The following is a 26265-nucleotide window of genomic DNA, read 5'->3' on the forward strand; positions in this document are numbered from 1 at the left end:
TCAGTTTTCAGGCCCCTCTTCTGTGGAACCAGCTTCCAGTTTGGATTCAGGAGACAGACACTATCTCTACTTTCAAGATCAGGCTTCAAACTTTCCTTTTTGCTAAAGCATATAGTTAGGGCTGGACCAGGTGACCCTGAATCCTCCCTTAGTTATGCTGCAATAGACATAGGCTGCCGGGGATTCCCATGATGCACTGGGTGTTTCTTCTTAAGTCACTTTTTTCACTCGCCATGTATTTATATAGCACTTTGCATTGAATTGTTAGTTATTAACCTCTGTCTCTCTTCCACAGCATGTCTTTATCCTGTCTTCCTTCTCTCACCCCAAACCGTTCGACGCAGATGGCCCCGCCCCTCCCTGAGCCTGGTTCTGTTGGTTTTTTTCTGTTAAAAAGAAGATTTTCCTTCTCACTGTCGCCAAAGCACTGGCTCATAGGGGGTCATATGATATGATTGTTAGGATTTTCTGTAGTTTCTTTGTATTATTGTAGAGTACAATATAAAGTGTCTTGAGGCGACTGTTGTTGTGATTTGGGACGATGTAAATAAAACTGAATTGAATCGTAATCTGATCACTGAAATGTATTATAGTGAAAATGAGGGCTAAAGGTAACAATAACCAACTTTCTTAAATTTTGAAATAGTTATAAATCTAATGTAGAATCTGTACTATGGACAGTAAATGCCATGAACTATTTATTAAAAAACTAATGAGAGACTAAGTAGTTGCTAAAAAAGTATTCTAAATTACTTGTAATCAATGTATATAGTAAACTGTTCAGTTATTTAAATAATATTATATATATATATATATATATATATATATATATATATATATATATATATATATATATATACATATACACTATAATATATATATAAAATATGATTTATTTTGTAAACCACTGTGGATTTGTAATTCCACCTGTGACTCAGAAGCCAGAGCCAGTTCAGGACTGATGACACAAACCCAAAGTCCAGCTGCTCACATGTGGTGTACTTCAACAAGCACTGCACTGTAGGTTTGCCAAACGTGGAGCCCAGTGTGATCTGGCACCACTATACATGTGACTGAGGGAGAGGCACATGCGTATATTATTTTGTCTGTTTAGGGTTAAGATTATGGCAGGAACTCTCTTTCAACAGATTTTGTCAATGCAGTAATGTTGCTACAGTGCCCGGGTTTCAGATTTGTCAGTTGTGGCCACTCTGCTGGAAAGCAGCATCAGACCTAGTAAATGGACTGGTTCTTGTATAGCACGTTTCTACTCTACCCGATCGATCCATCAACCTTCCTACTACTAGGTGACCTGCTCTACCTCCTGATCACATCCTTTGATACGTGATGACACCAACAGGCTGAATACATGATTAGGAACACTGGCTCTGTGATTGGCTGCAAACCAGACACTTGGAGGAAGTCAGTGAACACTGAAGCCACTTGTTCTTCATCATGAGTAATCCTAACCACCCTCTACACCATTCACTTGACAGGCAACAGCACTTTGTCTAACTGACCGATTTGACACCAGTGTCAAAAGAATAGAGTCATGTGCTCTTTCATTTTATCTTATTTTATTCCACATTTGCAATATTCATTGAGAAAATAGATATTATATTTATGGAAATGATGAAACTAAAAGCAGCGTCTGTGTGTATCATCTAATCTGGGTGCCATTCTGTCTGAAGTCCAGCGAATGCACAGCAGTGGCCAAGGCTGCATACAGGTGAGAGCTGTTGAACCTCAGGCAGTACACCGGGCTGCTCACAGGGTCCGAGCTCAACTGGAAAAACTGCAGAAAAGACAAAACTCCAGATGTAAAGAACAGCATCGAGTGCCACGGCTGACATTTATATTCTATCACATCAGATCCTGGACATGTTGCTGTGTGGAGGTGTTCCTGTGGCCTGAGTATTGAAATTCATTTGTTAGATAATTCCTCAATCATCTGACAAAGAGGTCCTCCAAATGACTGTGTAGAATTAATGGATCCTCACCACCTCCTCCACCACATATGGACATGCAGCTGAAAACTTTCTACACCTACATTCATTTTAACCTTTTTATTGTGTAATATTTAGTTTTATTGAATAAAAAAGTCACTTTTCTTTAAACTTTGTTGATTGCTGTAACACATAATTGCCCAACTTTTGGGATAAATGAATAGTTTTTGTGTTCTTCTAAAGAAATCTTTTAGGCGTGTAAGATACTGTGTTTGGTATATTTCAGTTCAGCCCTTTTTCTGTACTTACCTGCAGACATTCAGTCCGCCGTTTGTCCCAAAGACGTACAACACCATAATATGAGGAACCGCTGGCTATCATGTGATTTCCATCTGTCTGGATGCAGTACAGCGCGCTATCATGAGGCTCCTCCCACTCCATTGCACACTTCCTGTAAGAAAGGATGAGAGACTTAATGCATACTGATATGAAAGAAATATTATTATTATCAAATTTGTTAATATAATAATTTGTATGACTTGTAAATATAAGTATATATGTTTGTAAACTGTGGATTTATAAGAGCATAATTGTAGTTTACTCTTCATGTCAGATTCTCTGCTTGTCCCAAAATATGGCAAAAACGTGTCAAACCTTTTGACAAGCTTGCTGAGGTGTGTTAGTGCCCACAGCGTTTAAATCATATGTACCATTTTTCAAAAATGATATACTGTTGGATTTCTTGTACTAACTTCAAAGCACCGTATGATGAGCCAGCCAATAAAATTCAGTGATTATGAAGCAGACTAAAACTTAGGACCATATCTTAACAACCTCACGTCAAAGTTGTTGTTTGGGCTTTGTCCCAACTTGTTGTTATCCAAAAACAATCATTTAACTACAATAACGTCGCAGTAAGCAAACATGACATGGTGAAAAGAGTCCGATTGGAGTCATAGTCTTCCCTTCTTCATCTTTGCCAACATTTGAAAACTTAGGACGAAGTTAAACAACAAAGTCGAACATGGTGGGTGTCTAAAATTTGTGGCACATCACAGTCCTTGTGGAACTAATTATTTCTTTCCATTTCTCTAAATTCATGTGTTCATGTGCATTTTTCAAGTTACACAGACAGACCTGTTAGCACAGCTCATATATTTAATGCCAGGATATAATAAACATGAATTTGTCAACGTTAAATTCTTAATTTAATATCCTGAAATTAAGAATGCAAGTCTGAGTAATAACCTCACAAGTGATGTAAACACAATTGGACACAAGTGTGTCAAAGGTGTGTTCTTGGGTTGTTAAGCAGCAGAGCAAGGCTTATATGCTGTGGGGATGAGTTTTTTCTGTCAATAGACATCAATCCTCCATTAGTGCAGCCTCATCAATAAGTGATGGAGTGACACCAGGACAGACATTGGTGTAAGGAAGTGTGCACGCACACACACAGAGCTAACCTCTATGGGGAGCTGACCTACTGGATTCTGAAAGTGAGATACATAAACAAGGGAAATCACAATCAGAAATACTTTATTAACCCCAAAGGAAATTATTTGGTCACAATGGCTCCATTACCAGCTCCTAATATTATCTACAGGTACTACAGCCTGTTTCAGTTGAAGCATTGTTTTCAATAAACTGCATGCTCAGAAAGATGTTTTGTCCCATTTCTTTTTTTTTTTTGCATGTTGAAGCTCGACTTGGAAACTTGTTAAGATCCAAACATGGAAAATATGATTTTTTGCAATTTTTTTAAAATGGTCTTAAACCTTTGATCGGGACTGTATTAAGTTTTGTCATGGTCTGCCAGTCCTCGCCAGTCGACCTGCCTGTTGTGTTCATGTGTTGTGTTTTGTTTTTGTTTCGGCTCCTCTCCCGGTCTCCTATTTCCCTGTTTGTGTGTTTCTTTGTGATGATGTGTGTGTGTGTGTTTCCGGAAGTCCGGTTTCAAGTGTCATCTGACCTGGAAGTGTTCCTGTGCTGAAGCCAGCTACACCTGCTGCTCACCATCCTTTGCCAGCTACAGCTGACTGTCATCGTCAGCAGCCTCCCTACTTAATTGTGTGGCTGAGCTTCACTCGACGCTGGATCGTTGAGTTTACTCGTCAGTACAGCGGTGGATAGCTTATGAAAACTTTCTGTGTGTTTGGATTGCCTTGTTGATAAATGTGTGTTTCTTCACCAGGAGTTGGGATCAGAGTTTGTCATGGAAGCGGGGCGAGTGCTGAAGTAGGCACAAGTGGTACTGAGAACGCATCCTGATATCACATATAATGACTTTTTGGCTAAATTGTTGCTGTTTTTGACAAGGTTTCCAGCCAAAAATGTGAAGTCCACATGCAAACAGTGTCCTCCCGGGATTTCATAGTGGAGCAGGGGCAGCTTCGGCTTGAAGTGACCCAAGCCGAAGAATTGGAAGGAGCTGCAGAGGTTGAGGGATTCACAAACTTTTACAGGCGGTTTATCAGAGACTTTGTCAAAGTGGTAACATCCCTCACACAACTTGCCGCTCCTGAAGTGTTGTTTCAGTGGTCTCCCTCTGCTCAATAGGCTTTCAACCAGCTGTTCTCCTCCGCTTCTATCCTGGTTCAAGTGGACCTCAACAAACTCTTCATGGTGGAAGTGGACGCCTCTGACTGAGGCGTGGGGTGGTCCTTTCCCAGCAAGTGGCATTGGCTGGAGGGAAGTGGTCCCATGTTAATTTTGGACTGACTACAAGAATCTGGCATACTGACAAGCAGCCGAACGCCCTTCAGGCCAGATGGTTCCCACGGGGGTCTGAGGCAAGGTCATCCACTGGGCACACACAGCCAGATTTGCCTGCCACCCAGGTAAGAATCACACGTCAGTTTCTCCAGCATCTGTTTTGTTGGCCTTTAGTGAGAGACACACATGAATATGTAGCGGTTTGCTCGGTTTGCGGACAACACAAGGTGCCAAATACTCGTCCCGCTGGCCTGATTCGACCTGCAAAGAGGCCGAGGTCTCACATTGCCTTGGACTCTGTCACTGGCCTCCAACCTTCATCAGGTAACACAACCATCCTTACCATAATTGACCGTTTTTCCAAGGTGGTCCACTTTGGGCTCCTCTCTGCGAGCCCATAAAATATTTGTAACCTACAATTTGTAGGTTGGAAGAAAATTGTTTTTTTAATCACGACACATCCTTATCACACTGAACTATGTTGAAAAGGTAAATTTTCATGGAACTCAATGGAATAAATGAAGGCTGAAAAATATATTGTGTTTAACACCAACCTGCCAGAGGGTCTGCAGATGGAAATTAGCCCAAGGCTATAATCTGGCATATTTACATTTATTAAAATGTTCATTAATATGTATTGCCCCTCTTTCTAAAATTAAATGAATAAATAAATAAATAAATATATTTCAGCTTTGTGATACAGGTAGTGCTGCAAAGGTTCAGTACCCATTCTTAAAAATGTTAATAGAACAACATTTACAAGTAGACTGCACACAAATTGGGAAATTCCTCTTTAAAAATAAGATTTCTCAATCAAGTGTGGAGGTCTACCGAGTCACAAACATCAACCTATGGAATCAGTTCTATGCTGAACTTGACAGACACACACCATGACTTATGACCCTATACAGACAGAAGGCAGCACACACTGGGAAGATATCGGAGGCACTGCGAAATATCCTGAATGTTTATGATCTTCAGGTGAATAATGATAAAGATAAATTTGAGGTCAAATGAGTAAAAAACTGGCTCTCTTTTTAATTTTACATGTCTTGCTTCTCAACTTTCCTCAAGGCAACTTTACTTACTGATAATGTGTCTATTCTAGCTTGCCCTTAAGTGGTTATGGGGACCATCAAGCATAGGCATGAACCCCCTCAGTGAGATTATTGACAAGCCCTAACTATATTGCTAAAGCATATAGTTAGGGCTGGACCAGGTGACCCTGAATCCTCCCTTAGTTATGCTGCAATAGACGTAGGCTGCCGGGGATTCCCATGATGCATTGAGTTTTTCCCTTCCAGTCACCTTTCTCACTCACTATGTGTTAATAGACCTCTCTGCATCGAATCATATCTGTTATTAATCTCTGTCTCTCTTCCACAGCATGTCTTTATCCTGTCTTCCTTCTCTCACCCCAACCGGTCGCAGCAGATGGCCCCGCCCTCCCTGAGCCTGGTTCTGCCGGAGGTTTCTTCCTGTTAAAGGGAGTTTTCCTTCCCACTGTCGCCAAAGTGCTTGCTCATAGGGGTCATATGATTGTTGGGTTTTTCTGTATGTATTATTGTGCTATCTACTGTACAATATAAAGCGCCTTGAGGCGACTTTTGTTGTGATTTGGCGCTATATAAATAAAATTGAATTGAATTGAATATCCTATTAGAGCGATTAGAACATGCTGTCGGTATTACAGGTATTTCTCTCCTCAACACCATTCCTACCCAGTACCTCCTCTTCACCTACATGACTATTAACGTCTGCTCCAGTCACCAATCCCTCCCCTCTACCACTTGAACCAACTTGAACCAGCTCACTGCACTTTCTTTTCTGACATCCAACCTGGGGTGCATATGCACTGAAAACATTCAACATTCAACCCCTTTGACTTTCAGATTCAAATTCATGATCCTGTCTAACACTCTCATTATCTACACAACACTATTCACATGCTCTTCCTGGTCTCCTCCACCTGGTCTTGTGCACACACAATCTTACTTCTCTCCTCATGTCAACCAGCTCTCTCTCTTACTAGTCATAGTCCATAAACCAATATGATGTAGGGGTGGCTTGACCACAGGAGAACAGGTAAAGCAGGTCATCTACTAATCGGAAGGTTGGTGGTTCAATCCCTGGCTGCTCCAGTCTGCATGCCAAATATTCTTGGGCAAGATAAGTTATTCCCAAAGGCAACCATTGGAGTGTGAATGTATATGAATGTTAGATACAAACACAAAAGCATAGGATGCTTCTATGAATGGGTGAATGAGGCATGTTGTGCATGTGCTTTGAGCGCTCACATAGAACAGAAAAGCGCTATATAAGAACCGTGGTAAATGTTAGTCCATTTGATATTTGATATGGCCAAGTCTGTACGCTGGATGCCATTCCAAACCTCCCTGTTCAACCAGGCTTAGGAGTGATAGAAATGATTATAGTTATTTTAAATTTCCTAAAATGACCAGACCTTCATTTGTTGGCACACATGGTCAGAGGCAATTGCATTTTATTTTTTTCGTAAGGTACAAACAAGTCCAAGTATGAAGATACTGAAGAATATGAGGATGATTTCCGTATGAAATTTGTAAGGATGATTTATGCAGATATGTGTGTGTATGCACTGTTAGTAACTGAGGGCCACTGATTCCACACTGGATCTTATAAGCAACATGGGATCATGTAAAATGTGTATTAGTTTTGTTCTTTTGTTTTATTTCTTGTTTGATCACAGTGCATTTTCCGCTGAACCTCAGACAAAGTGCAGCTTCAGCATGGCCACAGAAGTCTTTTAAGTCTTGTTAGGTTTGTGCATATGAATTATTGATATCTAAAGAGGGACCCCCTCTTGTGCCAGCCATTCTCCAAACCCAACTTCTTTTATAGTCCCTAGAGAGATCTGCCAATCAGATCAGATTTGTCTTACTTGACTGATCCCTGAGAAACAGAGACTGAAACTCCTTATAACCCTTTTGATCCAAAATAATGCCATTATATACAGAATTGCTGGTTAGCTGCCTGCACTGGTCATAAAATAATGGTGTTAGGTCAGGACAAGCATGCAAGCAGTGTTTGTTTTAAACTCTAAAAATAGATATAAAATGTTCCAAATTAAGCGATCTGTCTCTTTTCATCTAAGACAGCGCTGTCATAAAGCCCCTCGGATGTCAATATGTGCATCCAGCTTTTACACTACTGCCATCTTGTGGCCGCAGTCATCTATTGTCGCTGAAACCTGCGCTTATTTCATCTCATAGCAAAGTGTATTCTGTCTCTGAGGGCATGTCGGTCTAACATTGACAATGACTGCAGCTTGTATCTCGTGATTTATGAGTACGCACTGCGGACAAACTGCTGATCTGTGACTTTACACTGATCGGAGAGAATTGGTGCGAGGCGTGTTTGCCTTTCTGTAAGAGCATCCCCTGCTTCAAAGAAATTGTGCCAACTTCATGCAAGCATTCCAACTTTGATGGCAGTTTGTAATGCACATACCGCATGAATCTATTTTCTTCTTCTTATCCACTCAGAGGTTGTGGGAGGAGGGGGGCGGAGCCTGCTGTCGTAGGACTAAAGACAGAGTACATTCTGCACAGGTCGCCAGTGTATCTCAGGGCTAACGCCTAGAGACTGACAACCATCACACTCACATCTACAGCATTTTTTAAATCACCAATTAAACTCAACCCCATTCATGTCTTTGAATTGTGGAAGGAGCCATGCAGACTCAGAGCCCATGCATGGGAACGTGTAAACTCCATACAGAAAGAACCCAGGCTGTCTTTGAACGAAGGACCTTCACCTTCCGGGGTGATGGTATTAACTAAAAGTCAACTAATTGACTATTCACTAGCTACTGGCAAGGCTGAGCAGAGATGATTTAATTTCAGGTAAAGTAAGAATGTCAATGTCCTCTTGTGGTGTATTTTCTTCTTTATGACATTCATAATTCTTAAGGGACAGTGAAAGGCAATGCCACATTTGTCTTCCAATACATGCTGCTAATAAATATGTAAATTATATGCTGTATCCCTCTAAAAGTAAGATGGATACTGCTTAAGGATTATAGTAATTGCACAGCATACAGGTTTATACATCCTGAGTGGGTCAGATTTTAAGGATATGTTGTGACAACCAATCCAACAAACTGTCCATAATTTAATCCAGCTAAAATATTAATCAGTGTACGGAGACAGAGCTACTGGTCTCAAGCACAAAGTTAATGTAGCACTATACAGCAGAGGAACCACAGTGTAGTGTGTCAATATTTAAAATCAAATTATACATTCACCATCTCACACAATGGCTGGACCACCAGTTAAAAAAGTGTTTTCCATAATTCCAAAAACAGTTGAGACACTGTGCAAAGTGTAAACTAAAAGCTGAATGCAATGATTTCCAAAACTGAGAGGAGATGAATGTTGCCATTTCATGAAAATATGGCAGCAGTATGTCTCAAAAAAACAAAAACAAAACAAAACACCAAGAAGAACAATTTGCAGCTTAATTAGGTTTAGTTTTGGTAACAGGCTGGTAACATGACTGAATATAAAAGAGACCGTCTATATGAGCCAGCTTTCCTCAAAAGTAAAGATAGGCAGAGGTTTGTCAAATTTGTTTGTCAATTCCAAAAACTTTGAATATTTCATCATCTGCAATATGCATGAATCAGGCTTACATTATGACCCCCTGCCTAATATTGTGTTGAGCCCCCTTTTCCAGTCAAAACAGCATTGACCCATTGAGGATTGGACTCCACTAGACTTCAGTAGCTGTGCTGTAGTAGTCAAAATAGTCAAAATAATATGGATAGCAGGACCTAAGGTTTCCCAACAGAACAATGCCCAAAGCATCACTCTGCCTTAGCAGAGTTGTTCTCAAAGGTGTTCCCCAGGAAAGTCTCACACACATGTATCTTGCCATCCACGTGACATAAAAGAAAATGTGATTCTTTAGACTACGCCATCTTCTTCCATTGCTCCAGTTTTGATACTCACGTGCCCATTGTTGGTGCTTTTGACAGTGAACAGGGGTCAGCATGTGCACCCTGTGGTCTGCAGCTATGCAGTCCATATACAACAAACTGCACTGCAGTGTGTATTCTGACACCTTCCATTCTAAACCAGCTTTAACTTTTTCTGCAGTTTGAGCTACAGGAGCTTGTCGATTCGATTAGCCGACAAGGGCCAATCTTCGGTCCCCATATGCATCAATATGCCTTGGATGCCAATGACCCTGTTGCTGGTTCACTACTGTTTGTTCCTTGGACCAGTTCTGATAGATGCACACCACGGCAGGACAGAATTACTACACAAGAACTGCAGTGTTGGCTTTGACCCAGTCGAATTGGCATTTTTAACATTGTTAAAGCACCATCAAAGATGAAGCTTTGCTAGCGGATAGCAATCCATGTTTGACTTGGCAGAGTTTTAAGCAAGATTTCCTGATGGAACCCCAAAGAGGACTTGGGTCTCTGTGTCTCTAACTGGAATCACACCAGTTCAACCAATTTATGATTCACTGAACTCAGTGTTTCTTTAAATTTATACAGCAACACAACTTTTTAGGAAACAAACTCCAGAGAAACACTGACTTTAAAACCAAACCTAGCAAGAGAAAAATGGTGGCATACCTTGGGCAGAGTCGAAGGTCCCACAGTCGAATAAAGGTATCATAGCCACAGGTGAAGAGCTGGAACGGAGACTCAAACCTGATATCCAACACACCAGCACCACGACGAAACTCTGAGCCCAGAGCGCACAAGCATATTGATCTAGTAAAGAAGGAAAGCATAAGGAGATGATGAAGGAGTGGTAAATGTAATCTTTATAGCTCTAAAAGTTCTGCGAGTCAGTCATTGATTGAGGACTTTCTGGAAAAGTGTAATCTCCCAAAATTAGATGATGACGCAGTTGCAGATTTGGAGGCGGACTTCACGTTAGATGAGATTAGGACAGCTATTCAACAGATGTCAAATAATAAGGCCCCTGGGCCAGATGGTTTTGGAGCAGAGTTTTATAAAGCTTACACCTCATTGCTAGCCCCTCTGATTTTGCGTATGTTTAACTATTCAAAAGTGTCTGGCTCTTTGCCAAGTCCATTGTATCATGGTGTAATCTCATTGATTCTTAAAAAAGATCGCGATCCTATGTCTGTCTCGTCCTATCGGCCTATATCTCTCCTTTCTGTTGAGACCAAGATATTTGCCCTGGCCCTAGAACCTTTAGCAGCTCGTATACGGCTAAGTTCTGATATACTACCGATTATACATCAGGGTATTCCTCATAAGTTCTCTGCTTATGCTGATGACGTAGTTTTATTCATATCAAAACCTAAGACCTCGATCAGTCCACTATTGCAGCTTATTGACGAATTTGGCTCTCTCTCAGGGTATAAGATAAATTGGACGAAAAGTGAACTTATGCCTCTGTCGGATGGGGTGGACATGGCTTATCTGCATAATACTCCATTTAGAATAGCGCTAGATAAATTTGAATGTCTCGGTATCACAGTCACACGTAAGGTGTCACAACTTTTAAAGCAAAATTGGGATAGAAAAGTTAATCAGTTGGAGAAGAATATTGAGTTTTGGATCACATTGCCAATTTCCATGGTGGGGCGGATTAATGCCATCAAAATGGTAGTTTTGCCCAGATTTTTGTACCTCTTTCAGTCAATCCCAGTGTGCATTCCCCAGTCATATTTTAAAAAGCTGGATTCTATTGTATCCTCCTTTGTGTGGTCGGGTAAGGTTCCTAGAATTTCCAAAAAACATCTTGTTAAACATAAGACTTGTGGTGGCCTTGGACTCCCAAATTTTAGATTATAGTATATGGCTGCAAACTTAAATATTTTTTCATTTTGGCGAAGGTGTACTCCAGGTGCTGATTTGGAAGGACAGCCTTCATGGTTGATGATGGAACACCTGTCTTGTAGACAAACTTGTCTTCCAGCCCTGCTTAATAGCCCGATAAAAGTGAAGAATACACTATATGGCAGAAATCCTGTAATTCAAAATTCAATTAAGGTCTGGAACCAACTATTGGGCACAGTAAAGGCTCCTAAAATGTATCTGGATGCTCCCATTTGTAACAATCATGCCTTCAGACCTGGGCTGGAGGACATCACGTTTGTGACATGGCAAGGAAGAGGGATTTGTTCCCTCAAAGATATTTACATTGATGGGCATTTTCCATCTTTTCAGCAATTGAGGGTGAAATTTAATCTTCCTAATTCACATTTTTTCAGATTTTTACAGTTGAGACATTTCATCAAAGCATCTGTTCCACAATATGATTTGATTCCTCGAAACTCAGTGCTTGACAGCTTCGTGTCAGTTGAGCCCTACACTGGAGGTGCTGTGTCTCGCTTTTACAGGGCCTTACTAGATATATACAGTCCTTCATCTGATACTTTTAGGGAGCAGTGGCAGGAAGAACTGGGGGTGGATGTTACTGATGATGTTTGGCAGGAGTGCATTAAAAATATATATTGCAGTTCTATAAATGCTAGACATAATCTGATCCAATTTAAGGTTGTGTATAGGTTGCATTTTTCTCCCACTAAAGTGGAAAAAATATATAAGAACGTTTCAGCCCTCTGTGTTAAGTGTTCAAGTGATCGAGGAACTTTATCTCACCTTTTCTTTCAATGCCGAAAACTGCAGCTTTTTTGGAATCATCTGTTTGATTTTCTGACCAAAGCCATTGGCAGGGAGGTCCCATGTACCCCCTTTGCAGCATTGTTCGGGGTGTCTGAACCGGGATGGGCAAGGGACAAGACAGGGACGCAGGTTGTGTCAATGACTACACTTGTGGCTAGGAAGCTGATACTTCTCTGCTGGAAGTCTGATAAACCTCCTACCTTCGAAATGTGGTAGAGGGAATATGGAAATGTACTCCATGTGGAGAAAATCAGGTTCACCTTGTCTAACCGAGAAAGAGTGTTTTATAAGATTTGGCAACCAGTCATTAGCCTGATGGATAAACTTAAGTGAAATGTACTCTGTTTTAACATTTATATATGCTGTGTTACCACCTTGTTGACTTGCTGTCCACCTTCTATTGTGTTCTCTTGAAGGTGGTTGTTGTATACTGTCCAATTATAAAATCAATAAAAATATATTGGAAAAAAAAAAAAAAAGCTACGGCTCACTCCACATCTGTCATCGCTTTAATAAACCCACAATGGGCCGTCAAGCTAGAGCATTCTTAGTGCCAGTCCTAAGCATGGATAAATGCAGAGGACTGCATCAGGAAAGGCATCCAACATAAGAACTTTGCCAGATTAAACATGAAGATCACCAACAAAATGTCCATACTGTATTGGGCGTGGCCCAGGTTAACAACGACTGTCACCAGTGCTGTTAGCCAGGATGGTGCCGGTGGAAACTGTGCTACTGTTGGCTGAAGACAGAGGAGTTGGAGGAAGAGGAGGAGAACACATGTTTTGAGGTTGTGAGAGAGAAAGAAGATTATGAGTGTATATGTGAGGGTAAAAATTTGAAACACAGGGACATCAGAGGGGAATTCAAACTATTCTACCGTAGTGAACATAGGAAGAGGAATAGAATAAATGAAAAGTGTTGAGCAGATGAAGAAGAAATTGAGTTTGAAGCTGGGAATCAAAGGAGTCATACTGAATGTTATCAATTGCATGTTAGAAGAGAAAGACTTATTCTGGAGTAAGTTGGATGAAGTGGTAGAGAGCATGCACAGATAAGAGAGAGAGGTGACGAGAATGGATTTCAGTGGACGTGTAGGTGACGGGAAGAGAAGGGAGAAATATATGAGTGCAGGAACATGCCATGGACTATGTTTAGTCTATTTTTTTCATGGTTTATGCAGAAGCTGCAACCCAACATGTGATGTCAGGGAAGAATGTTGCTAGGCAGTATTAGATGGTTGAATGTAGGGTGACTAAAAATTAACAAAAAGAATCAAGACCCAAAGATTACTTTCTGGAAGTTTAAGCAGAAAGAATATTGTTTGAAGTTCAACGTGGAACTAGAAGAGATGTTATAAACAGATGTGCGATTACATATGCAATGTATATAATACACACACACACACACATATATATATATATATTTATATCCTAAAAAATCTCTTAACATATATATATATATGTGTGTGTGTGTGTGTGTGTGTATATATCTATATATATATATGTATATGTATATACATATTAGGCCTGCACAATAAATCGAAAATTTATTGTCATCGCGATATCAGCCTGTGCGATGGGCCCATCGCAAAAGACTGCGTAAACTGCATAATTGGGTACCTTAGAATGTTTACACACGTGCTTTAAAGAATTTACCAATCAAAGAAACCCCTTTACACATTTGACCAGTCGAATAGAGCCCTTCACGGCATTAACCAATCAAATGGATTAGAGTCCCGCCTCCTACGTAGGCAGGGAGCGAACAACGCTGCAGCAACGAGTCAGAGTTGTAATGGCTGAGAGCGAGACGCATGACGAGAACGCTACTGACTATGAACTCGTGGCTAAAAAACAGCAGTCCAACAGCCGTCTCTGTATCAGAGTTTTTCAAGTGGAACTCCTTATGAGAAAACGTCAAAGTGCTACAAAGAAATAACAGAGGCCATTACACATTTTTTGGCTAAAGACATGATGCCTATAAATACAGTTAGCAGAGAGAGCTTCACCAGTCTGATACATAAAGTGGACCGGAGATACCGCATCCCCTCACAAAACTACTTTTCCCATGTCGCCATTCCACAAATGTACGAAACATGCCGCAAGACCGTCATGTTTGAACTGAGCCAAGCTGAAAACTGCACAAGCACTACAGTAAAGTTTCCTCTCCAGTTTTGACTTACATCATAACTCCTTGGTGAGTGGTAAAATGATGAACAACTGCATTGAGATCATTTGCAGTATAATTTAAGTTATGTTTATTTAAAACTAATTATAGAGACCGGGAAAGATGTCTTTCAGAATTCAAGCCTCAGAAATTTTTTTTATGGGGGCAATGTTTCAATGTTAAAGTGCACGTTGTTGTTACACTGCTAATACAGCAGCTTTCTTTAAATAAAACTGTTGCAGTAAAACGGAAATTATGTATTCGTTTTGGGGTTTTTTTGCTATTTATTTTATCGCAAGTCATATCGTTATCGCAATATTGATCACAGTTATCGCACATCGCAGGTTTTCCTAATATCGTGCAGCCCTAATACATACATATATATATATATGTGTGTGTATACAGATACAACGGTAGAAGCCTGAGATCACAGGGACATCTGAAACACTGTAGCAATATCAAGAGTATTTTCATAAAATCCCCTTATGAAAACAATGAACTGCTTATGGAACTTTTAGTTCTTTTGCCAAATATTGCCCATGCATCATGTAGTTTATTGGGAGTATATCCATGAAATTTTAGTAAGCTTCTCTATAAATACAAACTAGTCCTAGTTTAAAATTTATTTATTTTTATTTTCAGTTATGGGTGCTGTTGCTAAACAGGCATCTTCCTACATCCCATATCCAGGTGCTTTTGCCTTAGATCAGAGCGATGAAAATGTGGCCACTCAGATTTAAATCTAGACACAGAAAAAGACTGTTAGAAACTTCAAACCAGGAAGAATAACAGAGGACAGTCAGCAGCAAAATGTTTTAGGTATCAATAATAATCACTGAAAAGCTGCTGATTGACAGCTTTTTGTGAAGGAACTGAAACCAGTCTCATGGTCAAAGCTACCAGATACTACTTGAAAAAAAGAAAGTTTCCCTCTTAGAATACACAATGTGTTGCTACTTAGATCAGTTTGTATGATAGTTATTTTAATATACATGAAGGTGCTTTCAGCTGTTCCATATTTCCTGAGGATTCGCTATATATTTGGGGAATATGTTTTGATTTAGCACAGCTTTAATGCCAAAAGCCCTTCCCGATGTAACCCTCATTTATCCAGGCATGGGACCAGCACTGGGACTAACTGGTAAATGGACTGGTTCCTATATAGTGCTTTTCTACTCTACTGGAGTACTCAAAGCGCTTTATACAACTTGCCTCTTACACCCATTCATACAACCACCTTTTTTTTCCTATGCCTATGTGCTTTTCTATCTAACGTTCACGCTCCAGTTAATGTGTTGTAGATCAACCAGGGGTTCAGTATCTTCCAAAACAGCCAAGCTTCCAACCTACCTACAGATAAGTAGATGACCTGCCCCCCCCCCCCCAAGGGGCCACAGCCACACCTTGTCCCTACAGTGTCTCTCTGAGCATGGGGGTAGCGAGACAGCTAAATTATCAGAATGAGCGACTGAAAGATAAAGTTTGTGTGTCCGAGCAGATGTAGTGTGTCCCTGGAGTCTACCTCTGTGCAGCCCCACACTCTTATGATCACAGCTCCATTCCACTTGCTCCTCAGCTCTTGATTACTGAAGAATAACTTGCACTCAGCAGGATGGATTATTAGAGAATAACTGTCTCATTGTTGCCATTTAATACCCTCCATGACCGTGACTGTGTGCAACTCTCGCATGTTTGATACCTGCCTCATAGCAACCATTTAAAGGAGACTGCCGGCCATAGCAACCGAGCGGCCCTACGCCTCAGCCAATGTCCCCCTCCCTAAACCTGGAGCTCTATCCGTAGCCTTGGGATGGTAATCCCCTAGCCTTACCTCAGGGAACCTTTTTATTGGGCCAGGGCTTTCCCTACAGGGTGCCTTATTGGGTGAGAGCTTTCTCATTGCTAGGGTCTCATGACTAAGAGTTTGTGTCTCTGTGAGGTGGTTGTGAGGTAGTGACCCCTCATTTTCCCCTTACCACCAAAACCAAGGAGCTTAGCATATGCCACAAAAGGAAACTCATTTAAGCCAAAGGGATACAAGCCTGTCTATTCATAACTAAATAATGATGTCTCCATCACAGTACTACCACTAACTAAAAGATCAACAATTCATAACCCCAGCTATTGGAATCCTGTTAACATGATCTTGTTCTTAAAAATGAGCTAATAAAAGAGGAAAAGAAAAACAAGACTTTCATCACAAAGACCTGATATTTGTTCAGCGATCTTAAAGGCCGTAAGAGCACCATGAAATGAACTGAAGCACAGCAAAAAACAGCAGGGAATCTCAAACTGGTAGGCCACTGGCTTTTATGGGTCGTGTGTTCACAAAACAGAGGTATAACCATACAATCTGTCAAAATCTGCTCTCATGTGACCAGCAGCCTTTTCTCAATAACCTAAACTGTGATACAAGTCATCACCAAAGAAACTGAAACACATCCAGACACATCCCTGAAAAACAAAAGACAGATGTGTGGAAACTGTGAAACTGTTAAGACTTCTGCTCAACCTTCTCTGATTTGTGTAACATTTATAATAATTGCTGTGAAATGTAACTTCATATCAAATATATCAAGATCATTAAAACAAGGTCGGTCAACCCACTTTCAGGCCTGATGCAATGATTTAACATGAACGGAATATTAAAGACAAAAGCTTGAAATTTTCATTGGTCTTTGTCGCCATAAAATGAATCAGAATCTGTAATTTGGGGCAGATACATCAACAATAGTATTGGAAAGTTAAAACATGAAACAAAATCCTGCAAAGTCCCAAACAAACAAACTGCAAAAGAGCAGTAGTGATGATTTCTGAAAGTACAGTCTATCCCAGGGGTGGGCAATCTCAGTCCACGAGGGCCGGTGTCCCTGCAGGTTTTAGATGTGTCCTCGAACCAACACAGCTGATTTAAATGGCTAAATTAGCTCCTCAACATGTCCTGAAGTTCTCCAGAGGCCTGGTAACGAACTAATCATGTGATTCAGGTGTGTTGACCCAAGGTGAGATCTAAAACCTGCAGGGACACCGGCCCTCGTGGACTGAGATTGCCCACCCCTGGTCTATCCTGAATGGAAGAAAATTCTGGAGTTTCCAGATCATATTCTAATGATAACTGAGGAAATCATTTTGTTAAATATGTGAGTATTTTTTATTTTCTAGACCTACTATTTTGAGACCTATTGACCTGGAATTACTAATAATTCATATTAAAATATTCCGAGAGGCAAAACGTGCATATAGTTAACAAAATTATCTTGTCAGTTATAATTAGAGGACCTCCAGAATGTTTTTCTACTGATATTTTTTGTTTTTGTGATACTTTTGTTTGCTTGTTCCAGCATTAAAGTTGAATAAAAATAGCATTTTCTTCATTTTGTTACTAAAATTTCTAGTTGTAAAGTATTCGGACTAGTTTTGGATTATTGTAAAATATATTTATATACAGTTCGAAAGGGGAACTACTTGTCTTTTTTTATATTGGTGTGTTCCCTAATATGAGAGTTTATGGGACAGCTTGAATATATTTGTTATTTCTTCATATTTTAAGCAGTGTGCAGTCAGACACTCTGTCCAGATTACAGACTCTGGTTTATTTTGATGTGACAGACCAGTGAAAATATCCATGTTCAACCTCGTGTTTCACTCAGTGTGAAAAAATGAAAAGTGATTTTCTATATGAAGCTAAAATTTCACAACACTAAATATGTTCAAACTTTGCACCATAACATTTTTATCAGAATTGGGGATGGTTGATCAGGACATGTTCTAGAAACTGGCTGAGTTAAAATGGACTGATCCTAAAGATTCACATGTAAATGCAACTTTGTTAGAAAAATAATTCCATTTCTTCAGATTAAGCGATCCAAGCTGCACTTGGGAAGCTATTTTATGAGATGGGCAGCCTGGTGCCCTGGGTGGGTGTGGGGGGGGCTACAGGCTTAGTATTTGTTATGAAGAGACTTCTGGCTGCGTGACACACAGGGTCTGTCTTGATTTAAGCCTGTCTGGCCTTATTGTAGGAGTCAGGTTGGCTTTAGTGGGCCACACACAAGCAAGCAGTGAAAGGAATTACTAATGAATTGACAATGTCGAAAAAAAAAAAAACTAAGAAAGGCTGATTATCCTTCAGTATGTGGCAGCTGTAGAATAGTGGTGTGTGTGTATATTTGTGTGTTTTTGTGACAGGAGTGATTGGAGGCTCTTATAAAGTTAAGTCCAAAACTGGATCCTGGGGATGTGCTGGGAAACAGGCCTCCTGTCAAAAGCAATCACACAGGTAGAGAAAAGGAGCCACGCTGAGGTTTTTAGTCACTAAAACAAACAGAGGGGAGCCGTGCAACCTGCTGCCCGTCCACCCAATTTACCCACATCTCTGCACTCGCTGCTCCACAACTGCACGACTCCTGGCAGAGTCAGTGGAGGTGGGTGTTGGGACCACATCAATGAACAAACACCTTCCAAATGTCACATACACATGTGCGTCTGCCATTTGTATAACAGAGCTTCTGCTCCGATTCAGTCATTTAACCCCGCTCCTTTCAGATTCAGGAATGTGAGGAATCCCAGCCCAGCCGTTTGATTGTTAAAAGAAGCGCCTTCTTTGGGAATGAGCCGAGGGTAACGTTGGGTGTTGGGAGTGATGGTCGGGGTGGTTTTTCTTTGATGTGTTTTTCCCCTTCTCTGTGTTTAACCATGAGTGAAGACAGTGTGAAATGTTGGGTTGCCCCTTGTGTGGGATGCACCTCTATATGGGTGATCATAAGACTTCTTTGTCCCTCTGAGATGAGAAAAAAGACAAAATCGACTTGAAGAGGGTGAGAAAGAAAAACGGTTCAATCCAAACCAAAGCCAAAGGAAGTTTCCTTGCTGGAAGCTTGTGGTTTGGTCTTCTCTAAACTGGCTGCAGCAGCTGATGTTCGGTTTGGTGTAACAGGCTTTTGTTCTGATATGTACAGAGTCTGAGGTTGATGCTGGAGAGTGTTTGATGGAAGGTTTTGCACTGTCTGAAAGTATTCACAAAATTCCAGGTATAGTGTATTTGCACATTATATTTCTTCAAAAATGAGGAATTAAAAAATGCATGTATACCCATGTTTAGCTGTAAAATAAAGAAATTTACATTATATAAATAAATAACACAGAAACTGTTTTGATGCATGCTAAGTCACCCAGGTAAGCAAATCCCAAAAAGTTGGTTCTGTTCATCTGGATGTAGAGTTTTCAGTCAGTCCAGATGAACAGAGATTGAGATCCATCGGCTAATCTTTACCCAAAATTGGAATAAAAGGACTCAACATCCAGCTGTTTATGGCTAAAGTGATACAAAGTGTTAAAACAGTTTATTTATATGTGATTTTACTAACAGTTAATCATGCTTTATATTGCATTTATATTTTTGTGCCGTGTTGGAACATCCAAGGATTTGACGGTTTCCTGCTGCATTATAACTTCAAAGGATTTGGCTCCCTTTCTATTGGATTACATCGACACAGAACGGATTAGTTGTTATTATATAACTAGAGAAAAACTGAAAATATATATAATAAAAAATATAGATTATAAATGATGTGGTTTTGCCTCTTACATCTTATGTATGCAGGGATTAAACGTGTATCTATGTAACCTGGTATTTAAAAGTAAAAAAGTGTCAGAAAAATAAATACTCAAGTACCTGAAAAACCATAGAGTAACAAAGTATTTCACTAGTGCGATCCTGGAGCGGCTGTATTGCAAATGGGCTAATGTCAGATTTTTTCAGTGTTTCTATGGGAACCATGGTTGTGCCCCATCATCAACTATAGTTTTAGATCCACTGGATTTAGTGATCAGAGCTGGGAACATAATTGTTTATGATATTCTGATGATATTGTAGTGGTCCTAGTATCTATATTTAGGAACAGCAAAGTCCAGGTCGAGGCACCTACAGAAATACTCTGAGGATTCAGGTTGAACGTGTTAGTCAGGGCCAAGAGGCACACAATCAGGATTTTGTTGTCTGGGAGGAAACATGGTTGTCACATAGAGCAGTTTTTCTACACCTGAGTGTTTTCTACTGCGATGAACGTATCAGAGCACAACTTTGGGTTCAGGCATCCGAGGAAACTCAAACTGGGGAGCAGCCACAGATCAAACCACCAATCTTCCAATTAGCAGATGACCTGTTCGACCTCCTGAGCTACAACCACCCGATAATTTATTAACGCCCACACATTAAATAATACCAGAGCAGGGCTCGCAAAATTTCAAAATCCCTGGTAGCCCTTCGGGCAGGCACTCTTCGGTTTTTGGCAGCCCAAAATAAATTTAAGTAGCCTGAATAAAAAAAGACAACAATTTTTTGATTGATGTTTTGTTTCCTTTACAGTAATATACATTATACATAATATACAAATATAATATTGTAAAGTACACAAAACATCAATCAAAAATTTGTTAAAACACAAATCACAACAACTGTATAAAAATCACAGTCATCAACTCAAATACTTGTTTCTAATTGAACAGAAATTTCTATGAACTTGCAAGAACTGTGTAGAACATGAATCAGTCTGTGTCAGATCCTGAATCTGAAATTTCCACTGAAGTCAAGGGTAAGAGGTAAGGGGAACCAAGATCGAGGCCATTTGCTTTTTGAAGTTTGCAAAAACTGCTACATTTTGACAATGGTAGTTCACTCTTTGCAACATAGTACGCTTTTGAAAGATTTTTCAGGACTTCTGCTTGTGCTTGGTTTATTTTTAGTATGTTTTTTCCAATTGCTGTTTGTTCTGGGAAAGATATTGCAGACTGAGCAATAATGCATTTCTTGCATTTCTCATGGGTTCTGATGGGGTCTTTCTTAAAATTACTGGTCCCAGTTACAAAGGCGCTTGTCGACTCAAATGAAATGAAACTCACAACACACCTGGCAGAACATGATGTTATTTAGCTCGTCATATTCCAGCCACAGAAATTCTTTTGTCCATGAAACCAAAAAAGCTGAGCTTTCTTTTTGCCTCATAGTCTGATTTGTCATAACTTTTCCGTTTTGTGGTCGGCTTTTATTTGGCTGCCCTTCTTCACCCCTGACCTGTCTTATTTGGCTCAGCAGAACTAAAATACCGGCGTAAATCCTGCTGCTTTTACACACGTTTTACATAACGGTCAGCGATTCTCTGCGCAATCAACCTCTCACGTGTTTAAGCTTGCTGTGGGAGATTTCACTTGTCACGTTTGAATAGTAAGCTAATGAGTGATAAGACGATGTCAGAGGAATTGGTGCGCAATTAATCTGTGACCCTCTGCCGCTCCCTATGCACACTTTGTGCGATCACAAAGTGAAAGTGAAAGCAAAAAACAAGCGCAAATTCAAACGTGATTTCAATATGTCACATATTGGCAGTGGCTCATCGATGCCAATGACATAATTACTCAGCAACATTTGCGAAAGAATGCAAAAGCATTGACACATATTCTCCTTCCTATGATAGCCCGACGGGCAGGGCTGAGATAGATTTTGGTAGCCCGACTGGAAAAATCGCTAGCCCCGGGACGTCGGGCTAGCAATTTGCGAGCCCTGCAGAGATATAACCATTGTAGCACGGCTACATGACCCGTATCTATCCTGGGACTGGAAAGAAACTGAAATAGAGAAAAAGGTGACAAGCAGGTTTTGTTTCCTGTGGAAGCTGAAATCCTTCAGTGTGTAGAGTGATGGAGTACTTTGCTGTGGTACGTATGCTGACAACACACTGAATAAACTGATTAGGAAGGCGTCCTCTATGACTGACAGAAGACTGGACACTTTTCAAGCTGTGTTCGGGACGAGGTCACTGAGCGTATAGAGGGCTGCCATTTCTGACACTCATTTCTTTGCATGGTCGAGTTAACTGATAATATTTGTTCAGAAAATGATTTTGTACTTGTTTCTCAGCTGCTCTCCCTCTCAAAAGGTACAGAAGGTTGTCTTGTAATTGGGAGGTGTGAGGAGTGAACGTCCATCCACATGGACTCTTCCTAAGATCTACAGGTGTTTGCATAGCATGACTGGATGCTCCTTCGTTCACCTGCATTTGGTCTCTACAGCTCCTAAAAGTTACGTCCGGCCTGATGTCAGCTCCTTCTGAGATTTAAAGGTTAAATACTTGAAATTATTTATAGCTTTTTTTTTTCCAAGGTCCAAACTCTTTGGGAAACAAGGCTTTTGTGATAAAATTTCAATATCTTTTAAATATATAAATGCTGTTCAAGGTCATCTCTCTTTAAATAATCAAATTAATTTCATATCAGGGTAGTGTTTCCTGTTCAGCCGGGAGAAAAGCCAAACAGAACAAAAACAATTATTATTCTCCGGTCGTTGTACGGTGTCAGTCTGTTCTCACTGGCCCAAGTGAAGCTGGGAATGACAGAAGCCTTGGGATATGTCAGGCTTCACATGAAAGGAATTTTCAAAGGTTCCTCACTTTGGACTGACAATGCTCAAGACTTGCTCCATGGAGATTTCAAACTGATGCAGATTTGTTATTAAGATGGAAAATCAACAAAAAACTAAATAGGAAGAAAGATTATCTGGTAAATTAAAGAATGGGAGACTGTTGATGAGTTTTGATTCCAGCTCATTACACATGGCTAATCCTTTCTTCTATCCTTACAATAACATAAAATGTGCTTATTATACTAATTTCAGGACTGTGTAACCTTTTACAGGAAAAAATGACAATTTAGAAGATTGAACATACTAACTGAACTTGTGTATGTTGTATATTGTGTTGTACAGAAACACTGTCGCACAAACACAAGTTACATGTTTGCAGGGAATCTTCTGTCAGCTCATCGTGTTGCACTTCTGTCATGTGAAGCATGGGGCAGCAATGCTGCAAAACAGTCAGAGAAGCTGCCTCTGCTCATTATCAAAAAGCTAAAAGTTTTTAGCTGAGCTAATAATTATTTAAACATTTACATGACAAAAAACAAGCCAAACCAGGGCAATCATTCAGCAGGAGACTTGTGGAAGTTTGTGTTGTATGGCTAACAATAGGTTAATGATATGTTGCTCCATATAACGTTGTTATAGCGTGATAGAGTAGATTTCTGACTTACCGTTCAGCATCCCAGATGCGGAGAGGGGAGAAGTTCTCGCAGCATGCAGTGCCTGTTACGAAGGAACTGTAGACAAGAGGCAGAACATGTCCGTAAACAAGGTGAACAAACATGTACATGTATGTACTGACACAAATGAAAACAGGGTAAAAAAAAAAAACAGACAGTAGGAATCTACCCAAAATGATTTATTTAATTTTTACTTTTAATTTTTATCAGCTGGCTATGTATCTTATTGTCTTATGTGGAAAGATATATTAACAACAATTACAGTGGATGAAAATTAACCTTATAATAATAATAATAATGATAATGATGTATACTTTATTGATCCCCGTGGGGAAATTCCTCTCTGCATTTAACCCATTCATTATGTATTCATACGTAAAAGGAACCAGTCATTCCAACATTTCCTGTTTTCCAAAGGAAGATTAAGCAGCGTACTTTCCAAAATGCACAGAAGACATTTTATAAATGATGCTGAGTTCTGGAAATCTTATTATTTCAAATAATTATTCTTTTTTATATTTGCTTCCCTGTGGCTTCATCTGAACATCCAGATGAATGGACACAGTTTGAAACAGTGGAGGGGATCCAGCATGAACCACAGAGGGACAAGTATGAGGAGACAACAATTGGGCTCAAGATGCTCCCAAAGTGCATAAAGAGATTATCCCAGAACGTCTGGATCACATGTTACAAAGTAGCAAAAGATACACAATAAACTCCCTTTTAAAAACATTTTAAGTGTTTACTTTGAGTGAAATTAAAAGTGATTTAATGCAATTTGACAAGCTGGATTCTGTGTTCTGTGGGAGCACATGTGAGTGCACAGTATATACAGTGTGTCTGAAAAAGACAGTTTTGCACTGTTAAAGGTCCAAACTGTGACCGCAGGTTCGAGACTGTTGTCTGTACAGAGCACCAGCTGTAAAGGATCCTTAGAGGATTTATCAAGGCCCACTATGCACTTGATTTCTTGACTTCAGTTAACAATTGTTATAAAAAATGTTCTCTCATCACATAAAAAGGTTCAGTTTGAATAAGAATGTATTTTGCTCTGTTGCCAGCTTTCCCCATAAGAGCGTAGCAAAGCTGTATGCATACAGTAAGTGTACACAGCACATGTAGGGTATGTCTAACACTGACCAGAATGGAGAGAAATGGGGAGTCTGGTAGGAAAATGTTCATTATCACAAATAACCAGATTCTCTGTTCTGGTCTTACATTCACCACATGTTGTTTCTCAGCAGAATAAAAGAGCAGAAAACAACAAGACCGCTTGACCCTTTGACTCAAGAGGCAGGTTGGAATTAGCAGCCTGGCTATGCACAGTGAATGTCACTCATGTGGGGAGGTTAGGGAGAGGAAAAGGTGAGGGGAGGAGCACTGTGGGAGAAGGCTGACTAGGAGGGCTGGGCTGGATGTGGAGACTCAGAGCTTAGTGCCCTCCCACAGGGTTGACAGACAGGGGGAGGACCTGCCTTTTACATGCAGAGGTAGCTACTGACAGATGTTTAGATCAAAATAATGAGTACTCACGTCTGTACTGCAGTAAGTGAAAATGTTATTTGGAAAACATCATACTGCATCACTTCTACAGACTTGTCAGTTACACTTGTCATGCTTTCAACCTCCCATTCAGCCACAGATTAAAGGTGCATGACTAGATTAGACAGATTCCTGTTGGCTCCATGGAGTCATGCACCCTAAAAAATTATTCAGGGGCTTAGTAAATATCATTATAATTCTAAGTTAGATGACCTTGATTAAATCTTTGAAAATCACAAAAGTGTTATCTTGAGTTGAAAATACTGAAAAGAATGCTTAAATTTTCAACACCAGTTTCTGAGTTGAACTGAGCTCTTTTGTTCAAGTTTATTTAAAAGAAAAAATTCTGTATTTGAAACACAGGGTGCATTATTTAAATCTACTCAATATATCTCATAGAAAGTACTCAAAATAACTGAGACACTGGTATTCATACTTATCATTGTCTTGAACTTTAATTATTAATGGTTCAAAATCAATATAATTTTGTCCCCAATACTAACTTAAAACTTTGAGTAAGACTAATGACCTTTGGCGTGTACCGCGCGAGGAGCATGGCCTCATGGGAGATTTTCTGCACGTTGAACGAGACAGACACACATCCACTGCAGACTTGGTAACGTTTTCAGGTAAGTGACCAATTCTTACATTAGCTGTCTTTATCCACACCGTTCTTTTATGACATGTTCTGAAGAAAGCGTTTGTCATGGTGGCTCACTTTTCGCAGCGTGTTTGTGCACGTTAATTTAAGTTTTCAACCCGTCTTCCAGTCAAGGCGGCGGAAACCGCGCCCTTTATCCTTTTTACGTTCTGAGTCGCTATCTGCGTTCCGGGTAATTTGACCGGAATGTCCCGGTACCAGCGACCTGACCGTTTAATCGGGGCATTTTAGGAACCACGTGAAAGCAGGTGTGCTCAGACATTTCTGAAAATGGCCCTGTTGAGTCGCGGTGCGGGAGCTGCGGTGGTCACGCGGCCTGACTCACTCTGTCAGATTGTTCAGGAGGAGATGAACAGACGTCATCAATGGCTTTGGTAACTAAGAAGACCTGCCCGCGGAACAGTTCATAGCAGCAACCATGCTGCTTAGCTTTCTTGTTCTATGTGGGGTCTTTCAGAGCATATAAGACGCTGCTTTCAGCTTTGTCCCGA

General features: G+C 40.2%; 1 protein-coding gene across 1 annotated transcript in view; it reads right to left on the reverse strand.

Annotated features, from left to right (window-relative positions):
- Window positions 1-1566: 1566 nt before the first annotated feature.
- Window positions 1567-26265, reverse strand: part of fbxw4 (F-box and WD repeat domain containing 4) — a 56930-nt gene continuing 32231 nt past the window's right edge. The window contains exons 6-9 of the mRNA XM_031727204.2: window positions 23563-23628; window positions 10285-10425; window positions 2256-2397; window positions 1567-1795 (exon numbers count right to left, since the gene is read on the reverse strand). Coding sequence (XP_031583064.1) covers window positions 1661-1795; window positions 2256-2397; window positions 10285-10425; window positions 23563-23628 — 484 coding nt within the window. The 3' untranslated portion in view covers window positions 1567-1660. The remainder of the gene's footprint in view (window positions 1796-2255; window positions 2398-10284; window positions 10426-23562; window positions 23629-26265) is intronic.

The sequence above is a fragment of the Oreochromis aureus genome, linkage group 13 (assembly GCF_013358895.1).
Source record: "Oreochromis aureus strain Israel breed Guangdong linkage group 13, ZZ_aureus, whole genome shotgun sequence".
Taxonomy (NCBI): Eukaryota; Metazoa; Chordata; class Actinopteri; order Cichliformes; family Cichlidae; genus Oreochromis; species Oreochromis aureus.